Below are 13,448 nucleotides of genomic sequence, written 5' to 3'. Positions count from 1 at the left end.
CTTGTCAACACAGTGATGTATTTGCTAATATAAAGGGTAAAACGAATCCCTTTTCCTCAGTAGTGCAAAGAGGAGATTATTACAAAAGACATTCAGATCATGACAGTGACAAGCCTTCCAGTGGAGGGAAAAGATCTTCAAAACTGTACTCCACCATTGCAGAAGAGGAAGTGAATGCAATTGGGCACAGGAAGTCACAGCCAACAAATGGTTAGAGCCTTCGGTTATCATCCCTCGCTGACCCAAAGCTTCCGGACTGGCACTAACAAAACCGAACTTTAATTGAGTAACTTCTCTCCCAGGACCAGTCCAGGGATTAATTCGGACAACTGCTTTTTTGTGCGTTTTTTCTTTTTCCTAAATGGCAACAGGATGGTCCTTCTCTTTGGAGTAAAAAAAAAAAAAAAAAAGTATGAACTTAAAAATCTAAAATCAGAAACCGTCAGGAGGAGGATCAAGTTACTTTGGAGTAGGGTGACTTGTCCTTTCAAAATTTTGTGACCATGTAGGTTCATTTTTATATTTGGGGTCATACCTCCTGTTGTCTCGATCTCTCTACTCTTCTGTTAGATTGTAATTGGGATCGGATGAGAGATTCTGAGAGTAACACAGTTTCTGCCTTTCTCGAGTATTAGCTGTAACACCTTATTTTGGGAAAGGAGCCATAAAAAGCCAGGACTAAATGCAGACCTCACACCATGCCCACGACCTCTCCTGGGACATTTGAGGACCCCTTAGGGAGACAGGAAAAGTACCAATTAACTTTTCAACTTCTGAGAACAGTTTATTCAACTTTACAACTCGTTGGCACCTGTCTTCCGTTGGACACTATGGTAAATGGTAAACTCTGCCATGTTCAGTGCAGCTGAAGAGTCCCAGGAGACAAAAAAGGAGACAGATTTCCAGTCGGCTTTAATCTCCAGCAGGGGCGATGTTAGAGCAAGCGTAGCTGATCCGGAGAGGAGACGTGTTTTCTGTGACTCAGTACTGATGATCTTCCCGGCTGATCACTTTTTATAAACTTACCTGGAAAAATCTGAAAGGGCATCTTTGTATCATAAAAGAAAAAAAGATATATAAAATATCCTGGTAAGTGAGATTCCTTGGAAATACTTTTTCCCTTGAAACAGGGCACTTGTCTTCCTGTAAAACTCTATGGGGCAGTTAGCATGTGAGTGTGCTTAGAGTCCCAGTGACGAAGGGCATGGCCCGGCCCCTCACAGCCTTCTTAGCGCCCTGGACAGCAAGTCAGCGGGCATGATCTTATTATGGGGCTAACTCTTTTTTATTGCAAAAGGAGAAGCCATTTTCGAACTCCAGCATTTCCTTAACTGATAGTCTGACTCTCGTGACCCACCCTCCAGCTTAACAACCCACTGAGTCCCCTACGATGGCTCAAATGGGGACCACTGTCTTTGAGAACTTCCCTTGACAGAGGCTTAAAAACCAAAACAACGACAAAAAAGCACCTACTGGTGCCCCAAGGGCAACTACCTCTGGAGCCAGCTTTCTTGGCCAGTGCGGTTGGATGAGACATAAGCTCTGACTTGCCTGGAGATCTGGCACACACCAGCTAGATGCTGGGGGGCCCAGATGGAGTGAAGGACGCCGTCCACAGCATAGGTCACATACGAACGTTCTGCCTGGGCCAGCAGGTAGCACGTGCCCTACCTAGAGAAACTTTTAGCGGATTTCCTGAAACTACTAGGTCAACCATACTTCAATTAAAAATTTAAAATAAATACCAGTGATGCCCCAGACACTACTGTGGTTGACCCTATAATCAATCAAACAAACAAACACTATGACCCATTGTTTTTGTACATAAAGTCTTATTGGCACACACATTTGCACATGTGCGCACACACGGATTTCCTGTGTGTTTGCTTGTAGACACATCCTTACGATAACTTAGAATAGACACGTGCTTACAATAACTCTTCTCTCTGTAAGAGATTGCCTCTGATATTTTCCAGAAAATCTGTTCAAGCGGTAGAAAAATGACATCAATGAATGCCCAAGACATTTTCTGAAGAGAGGTAGAGTTCTTCTTAGAGTCTATTGAAACAGGAGCTCTGTCTCTGTGTGACCTCTTCTGATGAGGTTACACAGATGTTTCTAGAGTTTGAAAATTTGCATTTGAACTATTGTATCAGTTGACTTCTCTCAGGAAGAAGGCACCTTGAGGTGACACATTGTCCCTGCTTTTGAGAAGCCACTGAAAACACTTCACACAGCACACACACCGAGACCGCCCCCAGGACCACACTGACCCTGCAGGAAGGCCCTGAGATAGTGAAAAGAGGCTGATGACAGGCATAAACCAAATCATAGGAAGGCAAGGAATTCTGTGCCCTTTGCAGATTTTTCCATGACCTCTTCAGCCTACAGTCCTCACCATCGTGAGCCGCATCCAAATTTCATGGAATTCAACAGGACCATCTTGTATTTGCTTTTCTGCCTCAGTTTCTTGAAATACGGATGGGAACCCCCAAAAATGTAATTTTTACGGGAGCTTCAATTAAAGTCCTTTAATGTCAGAGATTTGAATTTTGTTTTGTTAGTGCCAACTCCTGTCTTCATCCTTGAGAACCGCAAAGCAGTCTGCTTTCTGAATAGTTAGTTCCTGGCTAACAAATGGCATTCGGCAGAGCGATGCTGTCACACGTGCTGTGTGCCTTCCTCTAAATCCTTCATGAGCAACTTTGTTGATGCTAAAACAGCTTTTTTCTTTTCCTAAATCAAGTACCGTGCAACAAACAGAGGCTGTTGTTCTCAAAGCATGCTGCGTAGTTTTACCATGATTACTGTTTTAATTATGTGGCTATTTCGTTTTGACTTGACAGGTATAAAATGCTTCCTTTTCTTTTACTGGAACTCTCTGTCACTTTTGAATTTCATCCCCTTACCTGTCTTGAGTTTAATGATAAGCTGTGATGTTGTCATTAGAGTGTGTCCTATTTTCTTGAAGAAAATAGGTGGTTTTGGCTTTGTGTGTATCACAACGTATCCTGTTTGTACAGGCCGTCTTCTTCTGACATTCCTTTTATCCGTCACCTGCTTCTTCCATTATCCAACCCAGAGCCAACCAGTACCCAGCTTTGGCTTATGGTCTGTAAGCTGGTGCTGTTTTACCTTTTTTTTTTTCCACCAGATCTGGATTCTACTACCCCTAAAAGTTCTTCAAAAAAAAAAAAAAAAATTAACAGTTGGTCTGCAATTTTGGCTCTTACCGGAAAACATTAAAAAAAAAAAAAAAATCAGGGCCGGCTACTGAATATTATTTTTAAGGTCATCATGTTTTCCTCCTGGGAAATATGAATGCGCATGGATCTTAAAATGGAGAAAAGCTGCAGTTTTCAAATTCTGAATTTATATGCACATTTTGGAAGCTTTAAAATTAGCACGTGTATATGTGTATACATGTGTGTGTGTGTGTGCGCGCGCAAAGTCAAAACATCTTCAAGAATGACAGATGTCATGTTTGAGCCTCTCTGCACCAGTCATTGGCACTGTAGATGGGAGGTGAGTATACACGAAGCGTTTGTGTTGAATAAATGACCTGTTCAGTTACACAAGTATTTTTTATCATTTTATCATTTTAATGGTGGGATGGCAGTAAACTCGTGCATAGATGACATATATGGAGATGCCCTAACATGTTGGCTTCACGGCTACTTGCATTGAAGAAGTGGAGTGAAACAATCTGATTTTTCTTTTTTATCATGCGTAAAGTCAGGCATTACATCGGGCTGCCTAGCAGAAGGTTCATCTGAATTAGTTTTAAAAAAAGGGGGGGGAAAGCCTGGATTTTATAAATATTTTAAAATGATTTCCAGAGTTTTAAGTTTCAAGCAGACATAGTCTTATTTGGACTGTTCATTAGCAGGAGCTTTGACCAGACCTACTTCAGTATCATTGCAGTCAGCATCCTAATTATATGTAACCAAAACAGTTGGTGCCGGAGGACTGGAAAACAAACTTGACAAAGAACATTCTGCCTACGACGTTGTTGGCACCCGTGATCTGGGCTGATGAGAAGGCAGGAGTCCGGAGAGTGAGCGGATTGGCTACGGGTCTGATTCTCGTTCCCTGATCTCACCTCCTTCGGTCTCTTGTCTGCTCACGGGCCTCATTACAACGCCAAGGAAATGCCAGCTAGTTTCATGATCACATTCACAAGTGTTAGAGTTTATTCAGTGAGAGTGAATATTTTTAGAGTGGACTTTTTAAAGACTTTTTATTTATTTGAGATAGAGAGAGAGAGCTGGGGGGCGGGGGGGGCAGCGAAAGGGAGAAGCCGACTCCCTGCCGAGCAGGGAGCCCGATGCAGGCCTCAGTCCGAGGACCCTGGGATCATGACCTGAGCTGAAGGCAGATGCGTAACACTGAGCCACCCAGGGGCCTTAGAATGAATTTTTAAACAGTGTCACTGCCTTAGTGAACTGTTTTGTCAGGCCCCTAGAAAGACCGTGTTATTTGTCTCAGGGACTATGTTGGACAAATTAAAATTTGTGCCTTCATAACTGATACTAAGTCCAGATTACCAACCTAAAACCCAGCCTGTTAACCAGTGTTTGCTGTATCTTTCCGGACTCTGCCCCCCGCCCTGACCCTAGCCCTGGAGGACTCAGAATCATTGTCACTTGGATGTGGATTGAAGGACATTGAAGGATAGTCCGCTTTCTGCAGGAAGACTCCTATGTGAGATCTCCCTGAATTTCATTAGCTATGCCCCAGCGACATTGGTCCGTGGTGCTCTGTTTTTACCTGTGGCATAAACATTGTTGATGGCATGAATTTCTCCATTCTTAGAGAGTACTCTGATGTCACAGAACATGAATTAGGCCCGGGATTTTGAGGAAGCTAAACTGCTGGGAGGGATGAAAACCTTTTGAATCTAAGAATTCGAGCCCGTATGTTTGCTTTGAAGACAAAAAGCAGTGTATCACCATGTTTATTTCTTCTTTTGAACCTGTAAGTGTTGGAAATTTATTTTTGAGTCACCTGACAGGAAAAAGTCACTTTGGTTTTAAGAGGGAATCACTAGAATTTTCTAGCAAGATTTCCCTAGTAATGCTCTATTTGGGGGTCAGATTATTGCAAAGTGTCCTCGCAATGAAGATACTGTAAACCCGCTCCACTTCCTCCTGTGCACATCGCACACGCAAAAGTTGAGAATTTAGAGGACTCTTTGTGCATTACTATCATACTGATTTTGTGATAAAGGACAAGCTATGTATAGAAATCTATTTTACCTTTTTCCCCAAAACTGATTTGTTGACAGCTATCAAAGGACATTTATTTTTTTTTACACGATTCAAGCTAAAAAATAAAATCAGTTGTGATATTTCTCCATCACTTTTCCATCTGAGGTGTTAGGTATAAAGAGGTCACATTTTTAAAAATTACTCATTTGGGGGACCCCTGGGTGGTTCAGTCAGTTGCTTAACCTGCCTGTGGCTTGGTATTTTAAATTAAGTGGGATCTGTACACTAGATGTGTGGTACCAGTGAAGCTGTGCTGTAGTTGTAAAGAACAGGGTCTTTGAAGGAGAAATTCAGTTTATTTATTTATTTTTTTAAAGATTTTATTTATTTATTTGACAGAGAGAGATCACAAGTGGGCAGAGAGGCAGGCAGGGAGAGAGAGAGAGGAGGAAGCAGGTTCCCTGCTGAGCAGAGAGCCCAATGCGGTACTCGATCCCAGGACCCTGAGGTCATGACCCGAGCCAAAGGCAGCGGCTCAACCCACTGAGCCACCCAGGCGCCCGAGATTCAGTTTATATTTTTAAGATTTTATTTGTTTTAGAGAGAGAGAGGGCATGTGAGCAGGAGAGGGGCAGAGCGAGAGAGAATCTCCAGCAGATTCCACTGAATGCAGAGCCTAATGAGGGGCTTGATCTCAGGACCCTGAGGTGAGGTCATGACCTGAGCCAAAACCAAGAGTCAGATGCTCAACCAAATGAGCCATCCAAGCGACCCAAGAGAGATGTCCAGTGTCAACCCAGATTCCACATTTACAAAACCTGTCTTCCAGAGTAGCTGTGAGGAGCAGCAATCATAGAGCGGAGCCTGTCTGACATGACTGGTACCAAAGGCTCCGTTCCGGCAACTGGTCTACCACCATTGCCTTGTCAAGTCGCAGGGGATCCTTCATGTTTATATGTGATCAGAGCAGGGAGCAGTCCTGGCACTCCTGTTTTCCAGAGGCTAGTTCCAAAAGAGTTGATTGCACCATCAGTGGTATTCATTCCTTTGACAAGACTTTAAATGGTTGTCTTCCTAGAGAGTAAGACCGAGGTTTGCCAAGGCTTGGAAAGGTCTCACCACAGTTGCTGGGCCCTTCCTCAAGTCCTGGCCCCAGAGCAGAGGCAAGCTAACTCTAGATGGTGGTAGAAGGCATCATGAGGGACATCTGTCGGCCACACCTCCACCAGGCTCTGTCTTGTTCTCTCGGCCACACAAGGGGCGTGAGGGGTCAGAGGGGCCCTTTCTCTTCCCCCATCCTTACCCCCAGATTCGCAGCCACAGCTATGAGAGGTTTACCCTCTCATAGACTGGGCTTTTTATGTTTTCTTCTTTTGTTTCTCTTTCTGTTTTTTTGTTTTTTCTTAATTTTCGTCTCGAGCCTCTACACGTAGTTGGTGAATTGTTTCTGTGTCCACTCCCCCCCGCAAACCCTCCTGCCTCTTGGAGCCCCTGCATCTCACCCCATTACTGGTCAGGCCATTGACTGTACCTTGTTCCTCAATTATAATGACCCCCTTCCCTTTCCGTTTCAGTTTCAAGGAGAAGCTGGGGCCAGCAGCCCCAGGAGTATCAAGAACAGAAGCAATGGTCATCCAGTAAAGATGGCCGCCAGGGCGGCAAGTCCAGCGACTCTGGTGAAGAAGCGGAAAAAGAGTTTATCTTTGTGTAAAGGTCCCCCGTGCCAACGGCACAGGGTGCTCAGTTAGCCGTCAGAGGGGAATCAAGGGCAGCATTCTTCCTACTTCCGACGCTCTTCTCTTGGTGCTTTTTTCTTTTCTTTCTCCTTTCTTTACTTACTTTTTGAAAACAGAAATGGACCCATTGAGGGGTCTTCTCCCCACCTTGGCATTTGAGTTTGAAGCATTTCTTCATCTGCCTTCAGTGAATGCCAGCAACTCTCCATGCATCCTACTTGAATTTTCTCTGAGGCAGCTACAGTTTGCCTTGCAGGATGAGTTTGGGGAAGTAAACAGAGGAACTGGACACATAACTCACGCAGGTAACACCATCGGCTGACCGTGGGGCGCTGCCGTGGGTACCCGTGTCACATCTGCACTTGACTCGATAGATTTATTCTTGAGGTATGCAATTGCACATTGTGAGTATATTAACAGAGCACACTAATAAATAATTTGTATAAATTATATATATTAGATCTCGGCTATGGTTTTTACATTCTCCCATGGGGAACTTCTTCCTTCCTGATGTGGAATTGTACATTTAAATTTGGTCGGTGACCTCTGCAGGACCGTCAGCAAGCACAGTGAGGAACAGAGTGAAAGAGGCCCACGGCTGACCCTACCATGTGCCCGGGTTAATGTACATAGTTGATTGGAATGAAGTTTTATGAATATTTGTGATTTTCGAAGGCCTTTAATTTCTGTCTGCACATTAGCTTTTAATGTATGACTTGAAGAAAGAATACTTTGACCCCTGTAAAAAATCAAAATACTACTCTTTTTAAGACATTTCACAAAAATTCACTTACATTACAGGCTGAGGTATTTTATTCATATGTATATTTATATCAATAAAAAGATTTTACAAGTGGAATTTTGACCTCCTTTGGTTACTTTTTTTTTCTTCAAAGGTTTATTTTAGAGAACAGGAGGGGTGGAGGGGGAGAGGAAGAGGGAGAGAGAATCCCCTGCAGACTCCCTGCTGAGCGTGGAGCCTGATGCGGGGCTCGATCTCACGACCCTGAGATCATAACCTGAGCTGAAACCAAAAGTCGGACACACAACCAATGGCACCACCCAGGCGCCCCCTCTGGTTACTTTTTAAAGTTAGGATTGGCTTGTGGTAATGAACTTTGTTCTTATTTCTAAAATCCAGAATGAGCACAGACCCCAGATAACCAAACCTGTTAGACTCATAATAAATATAGCTTGCTAGTGCATTGCCTGCTTTCACCTTTGGGGAAAAAAAATGAAATTAATCAAAAGTTTATGAGTTTACTCCACTTCCTGTTACCTCAAATCAAGGATCTTGTAAGGGGGGGCAAGCATGAGCGATGAATGTTTTGAATTTACAAGCTGTGTGGTTGACTGTTGGCAAGAAGAATCCTACCAGTTGGGGCTTGTGGGACATGACTGTCCCCCACCCCCCCAACTGCACACATAGCTGGCATAGACTGAGGGCCGGGAAATGTGGACCAAATGGTTTGCTGCCACGGCAAGAGATTCTGTGAAGACTGGTGTAAGGTAGTTTTCTTCCATTGCAGCTCTGGTGGCATCAATGCCCATGGGAGAGGACAGCTCTAATGTCTCTAATGGCTGTCAAAGTAGGAGAAACATGAGGGCAAAGATGGCCCTCGGTGAACTAACAGCCGTATACCGGGTGATCGAGCTGACGTCGGTTGTCAGAGGACCGCAGTGGGAAGGGGGAGTCCGTGTCTGTGGTGCTCAGGAGACCGCAGAGGAGAGGACGTATGCGGGGCGGTAGAGTCATACCATCCCTAAGTGCAGGAACTTGGATTCACAGGAGTGTCCCCTGTAAATACATACTAGGACCAGGTGACACCAGACGGCGTGTGCTCGTCACAGAGCAAACGAGGTCCTGCTCCCCTGGAACAGTATGTGCTGAAGACCACACCGGAAGTCCCTGGGTTTCGGCACAGGAACTGTTGCTGAGAGAACAGGGAGAAGGCCCCGCAGTGACTGGCCTGGGTGCTTTATTAAGGAGTTGGAACGTGACTGCATGCAAAGAGGAGCCGTTGCCTATTTTTAAGCAATAATAGAAGATCTGGAGTATATAGTGGTCCAGCCTGTGGACCAGGAGGCAAGCAGCCAAGCGAGAATCTCTCATTTCCCTTCACGATGTTGGTCAGGAGCTCCCTGTCGAGATGCCTGTTTGAGGGAAAGTGCTGCTGGGGAGAGGGCGGGGCCGGGGGTGACAGTCTCCACCTGCTTCACTTGTCTGGCCCCCACAGAGCTCATGCCACAGCCATTCCTCCCTGGCTTCTGTTGGGCAACCTTCACTCTAGGACCCTCCATTGGCCTGACCAGGTCTATCTCTGGGCGTCGCCCAAGCTCTTTCCACCCAAGTCTCCTTTCCCCTTGCCTTCTACAGGTGAGTAACCAGCATCGGGCGTGAGGGGCCCCTCGCCTGCCGCTCCCCCCACATTTATCCTTCACGGACCTTTCCCCCATAAATCAATCTCTGCAGGCTCATCCCACCTTGGCCTCTGCTTCCCGGAGAACCGGAATCCCCACCATCCTCCGGACCCCGTGTCCCTCAGCCAAGTTCAAGAACATGTGGTGCGTGTCTGCTGAGCTGAAGGTCAGTGCACTTTCCTCAAAGTCTGTGGGCTTTTGTTTGTGTGTTTTGTGAGTAAAGTAGAGAATTTATGTCTCGGTCCCTTAAGGCCACTCTAACAAAAGTACCAGAGACTCAGCGGCTTAAGCCACAAATGTTTCTTTCTCCTGGTTCTGGAGGCTGAAGTCCAAGCTCAAGGTGCCGGCAGACTCGGTGTCTGCTGAGGTCCAGCCTCCTGGTTCATAAATGGCTTTCTTCACCTTGTCGTCACATGGTGGAAGTGACAAGGGAGGTCTCTGCGGTCTCTTTTTTAAAGGCAGGAATCCCATTCGCGAGGCTCCCTTATGACCTAATCAGCACCCTAATGCCCCACCCCCGGATGCCATCACACTGGGGACAGGACTTCCCCTAAGAATTTGGGGAGGATACAAACGTTCAGTCTGTGTCAACTTATTGCATGTCTCTAAGAGAAAGATACCTTCAAGGCAGAGTGGACTGACTGCTCAGGTCCTCTAGGACTTTGGCGACCCGCCCACACCTCGATTCCAGGACCCAGGTCAGTCAGGCACAGCAGAAGTGAAGGGAGCCGTGCCTTCCTTCAGGGCCCAGTGAAGCCAAGTACAGAGACTGCGAGAGAGCAGACCAGGAGTCGCACAGCCCAGGGAGCCCACTGGCCTGGCCAGATGGCAGGGGCCTGAGCATAGAGGGGTCCTGAGCCTCCCAGAAAAATCCCAAAACAGAGAAGCAGAACGGCTGCCGGGAGGAGTCCTGGAATCTTCCCATGACAGAATGATTTTCCTGCTTGTGCCATGTGCACGCCCGGGATGAAGACTGAGGCTACATCACAGCCCATCCCAGGGGTGGTGGGCAGGGGCCAAATAATCCAAGAGTCCCCTCGGCTTGTTTGGGGCACCAGTGGCTACATCAGGCAGGCCGACCTTCCAATGGTGCTTTTCCTGAGTTTCACATTGGTCCCTTGGGGTCTACTCCGCACATGGCATTGGCCAGCATTGTCAGGTGCGGGTCAGGGCCTGGAGAGGAGTCAGAGGGCAGCCAAAAACCGGCCTCTGAAAGTTTGGGAGAATCTGGACCCCTGGTTTACGAGGACAGGGAGACAGGCCTGCAGGAACGAAGCAGTGTACCCCATCCTGAGTACCTTGAAGGGGGCACCAGTGCCTACCATTTCTAAATCAAAAATTTAAAAACTTTTTAACTACCTGAATTTAAGTATAGTTACTTTTCTTTGTAAGACTCCAGATCCTGTTTTTATTTCTATAAAACTGTATTCCTATAAAATTGTATTTCTATAAAGTCTTTATTCTGAGAAGGGATCACTAGACCTCATGAGACTAGAAGGTTCAAGCAAGGTGAGAGATGGGCTCTAGGAGCTGCCCTAGGCCCCACAGGGTTGGGCAGATGCTTCTGGAAATGAAAAGGAAGTGGCTCTTCTCTGCAGCACAGAGTCCCTCCTGCTGTCTCCAGAGCTGTGTTCTATCTCCTAAACCATGCGTGCCCTGAAAGTCTTTCTCATTGGCTCCGGGAAGTGCCTATAATTTAAAAATCAAATTTATTTGGAGGAGCAGATAGTTCCGAGAGTTGGACCAGGGGCTCAAACTTCAGCGTAAATTGTCATCTTTGAGGCTGGCATGGACACACGTTAACGGGCGCAGCTCTGGTCAGAAGTGAGAAGATGGGTAGTTCTCTTCCATCAAGGTGAACAGGAGGAGGGCTTGGTCTTCCAAACCAGGACAGCTGTGCATGGTCACCCCATGTCCAGACCTCTCCAGAGCATCGTAGCTCAACTTTGCCCTCTGCCCACTCCCAGTTCCTTCCTTCCTCTCCATCGGCGTTGATCCCAGGGGCGTGTCCCAATAACCCTCTTGCACACCATTGTCTATCTCACAGTTGGCTTTCTGGGAAACCAGTCTGCATCAACTTTGAACAAAATGGATAAAAAATATTTCAATCTAAAGTAGTGATGTTGAACTTATTTAACGGACCCTATTAATAGTTCACATCGATGGGCATCGTGACGACTCTGAGACACCCAGGTTCCCTCCCCTGCAAGCACAGCGCCCGCCCTTTTCCGCAGGAGCTTGTGGGAGAGCAGCAGAGCCTGCCCTTCTCCCATTGGCCTCTTGGCATTTCCTGGCCTGAGGGAGAATGCCCTCTGGGAGAAGGTCTGCCCTTGCAGCCTGTTCAGGAGAGCAAACTAGTTTTCCATGAGCTGAAGCTGCATAAATGCGGTTCTGGAAACATCCAGGAGTTCCTTCTCCAGCTTCTCCCCGGTGCTGCGGCCCCCTCTCCTTACCACTCTGAAAGAAACGGGCTGTAATCTCTTCATCAACAAATATTTACACATCTGCCATCTGTCCAGCACCAGGCTGTGACTGTCCTGTCTCCTTGGAAACCACAGGAGCCAGCAGTACCGAGATCTGCCCCCACCAGAGCCGCCCCAGAGAGCTGAGGTCTCCTGGGAGCCTTGCAAAACCACTGGTATTGTTTTGAGGGGTCCTAACCCCGTTAGGTCAGGATGGCCTGTTTTATTTCTTCCCATTCAGTCATGTGCTTCTCTCGGTCACCCTCAGCTGCTGCCCCACTGCCCGCGAGTGCTCCATGGCTTCCCTGTCCCTCCGCGTATGTTCCCCTCAAAGGCATCTGCCAACACAGTGGGCTTAGCACTCAGAAGTTTCTGGCATTTGCGAAGTGCTTCCAAACGTACTATTATTCACAATGTGCAGGTGAGGAAATGGAGAAACAGGATAGTAGGTAGGGGCCTGCTGCTATTCCTCCAGGAGTAGGGAGAGGATGACAGGAAGAATAGTGAACAGGACCTGGGCTTTGGCTAGATGTCAGGCACACCATGCTTTACCCCGTACACGGTCCTCTGAGCAGCCCAAGGAAGGAGGTGGCATTATCATCCTCATTTAAAAATAAGGAATTTGGGGGCCTGGACAGCTCAGCCCGTTGAGCGTTAGCTCTTGGTTTCAGCCTAGGTCATGATCTCAGGGTCCTGAGATCGAGCCCCATTTTGGGTTCTGAGCTCAGTGTGGAGTCTGCTTGTCCTCTCCCTCTGCTACCCTCCCCCTGCAACTCTCTCTCTCTCTCAAATAGATAGAGAGGGGGAGGACACAAAGAGGGAGAAGCAGACTCACCGAGGGAGCACACAGGGAGAGCAGAGAGAGTAATGTGGGGCTCAGTCCCAGGACCCTGGCATCATGACCTGAGCCGAGGGCAGATGGTTAACCCACTGAGCCACCCAGGTGCCCCATAAATAAAACAAGTTCATTTAAAAAAAATGAACTTAAGACTCAGAGAAGTTGAGTAACTTGCACAAGACCACACAGTTGATGACCCAAGCAGTCCATCGCCCCCAAATACCATCCGACAAGGAGAAGAGCCTGTCTCCTGATTCCTAGTCCAGAGTCCTGGAAAGCAGGGGAGGAAGCAGTGAGAGTGATGGGGAAAGTGTGTATATATGTAAGCCCCAAAGGTTGCCCCAGAAAAGGGTACCCTGTCCCCTGCCAGGGGGAAGGAAAAAGCCCTTTTTGCTTGGCATTAACTTCGCTTCTCAACAAGTAGAAGCCAGGCTCCTCCAGAGTTCCCTCCACAGGGAGGTTATCCTGGGAGAGCTGGAGGGAAGCGGACCCCCCCCCTTCCAGAAGCGGGGCCATTTCCTTCAATCAGGAGCCCCAGGGGCTCAGAGCCACGAAACTGGCCACAGCACTGATTGCAGCTTTCATCTCAATCCCATGCAGAGAAGGGGCACTGATTAGCTAACAGCTCTGTCCCAAGGAAAATGCCTGGATATGCTGGTCCACGAACGGCAAGCAGGTGGCAGTCAGGGGGACCAGCCCTCTTGCCCACTCCCACGCCACGGCGCAGCGTCCTTTATGAACAAGTCCAGAGAGCTGGGCCAGGAGCGGGGAGGAGAGTAGT

The 13,448-nt window shown here is 47.3% G+C and overlaps 1 protein-coding gene across 11 annotated transcripts in view; it reads left to right on the top strand.

The window, feature by feature from the left end:
* Positions 1-7,805, top strand: part of CARMIL1 (capping protein regulator and myosin 1 linker 1) — a 297,975-nt gene extending 290,170 nt beyond the window's left edge. For 4 of the 11 annotated variants that reach the window (XR_014311992.1, XR_014311993.1, XM_082731456.1 and 1 more), the window contains 2 exons: positions 61-210; positions 6,785-7,805. Coding sequence is in view for 7 of the 11 variants with exons in the window: in XM_082731456.1 (XP_082587582.1) it covers positions 61-210; positions 6,785-6,921 (287 nt within the window). In the remaining 4 variants the exon portion in view is untranslated. Of the gene's footprint in view, positions 1-60; positions 211-6,784 lie in introns of those variants that run through there. The other 7 variants (XM_082731454.1, XM_082731458.1, XM_082731459.1 and 4 more) reach the window with 4 other exon arrangements.
* The last annotated feature ends 5,643 nt before the right edge of the window (positions 7,806-13,448 follow it).

The sequence above is a fragment of the Mustela nivalis genome (assembly GCF_964662115.1).
Source record: "Mustela nivalis genome assembly, chromosome: 5".
In the NCBI taxonomy this organism is placed as follows: domain Eukaryota; kingdom Metazoa; phylum Chordata; class Mammalia; order Carnivora; family Mustelidae; genus Mustela; species Mustela nivalis.
This window is presented reverse-complemented; position numbering and strand designations above follow the sequence as displayed.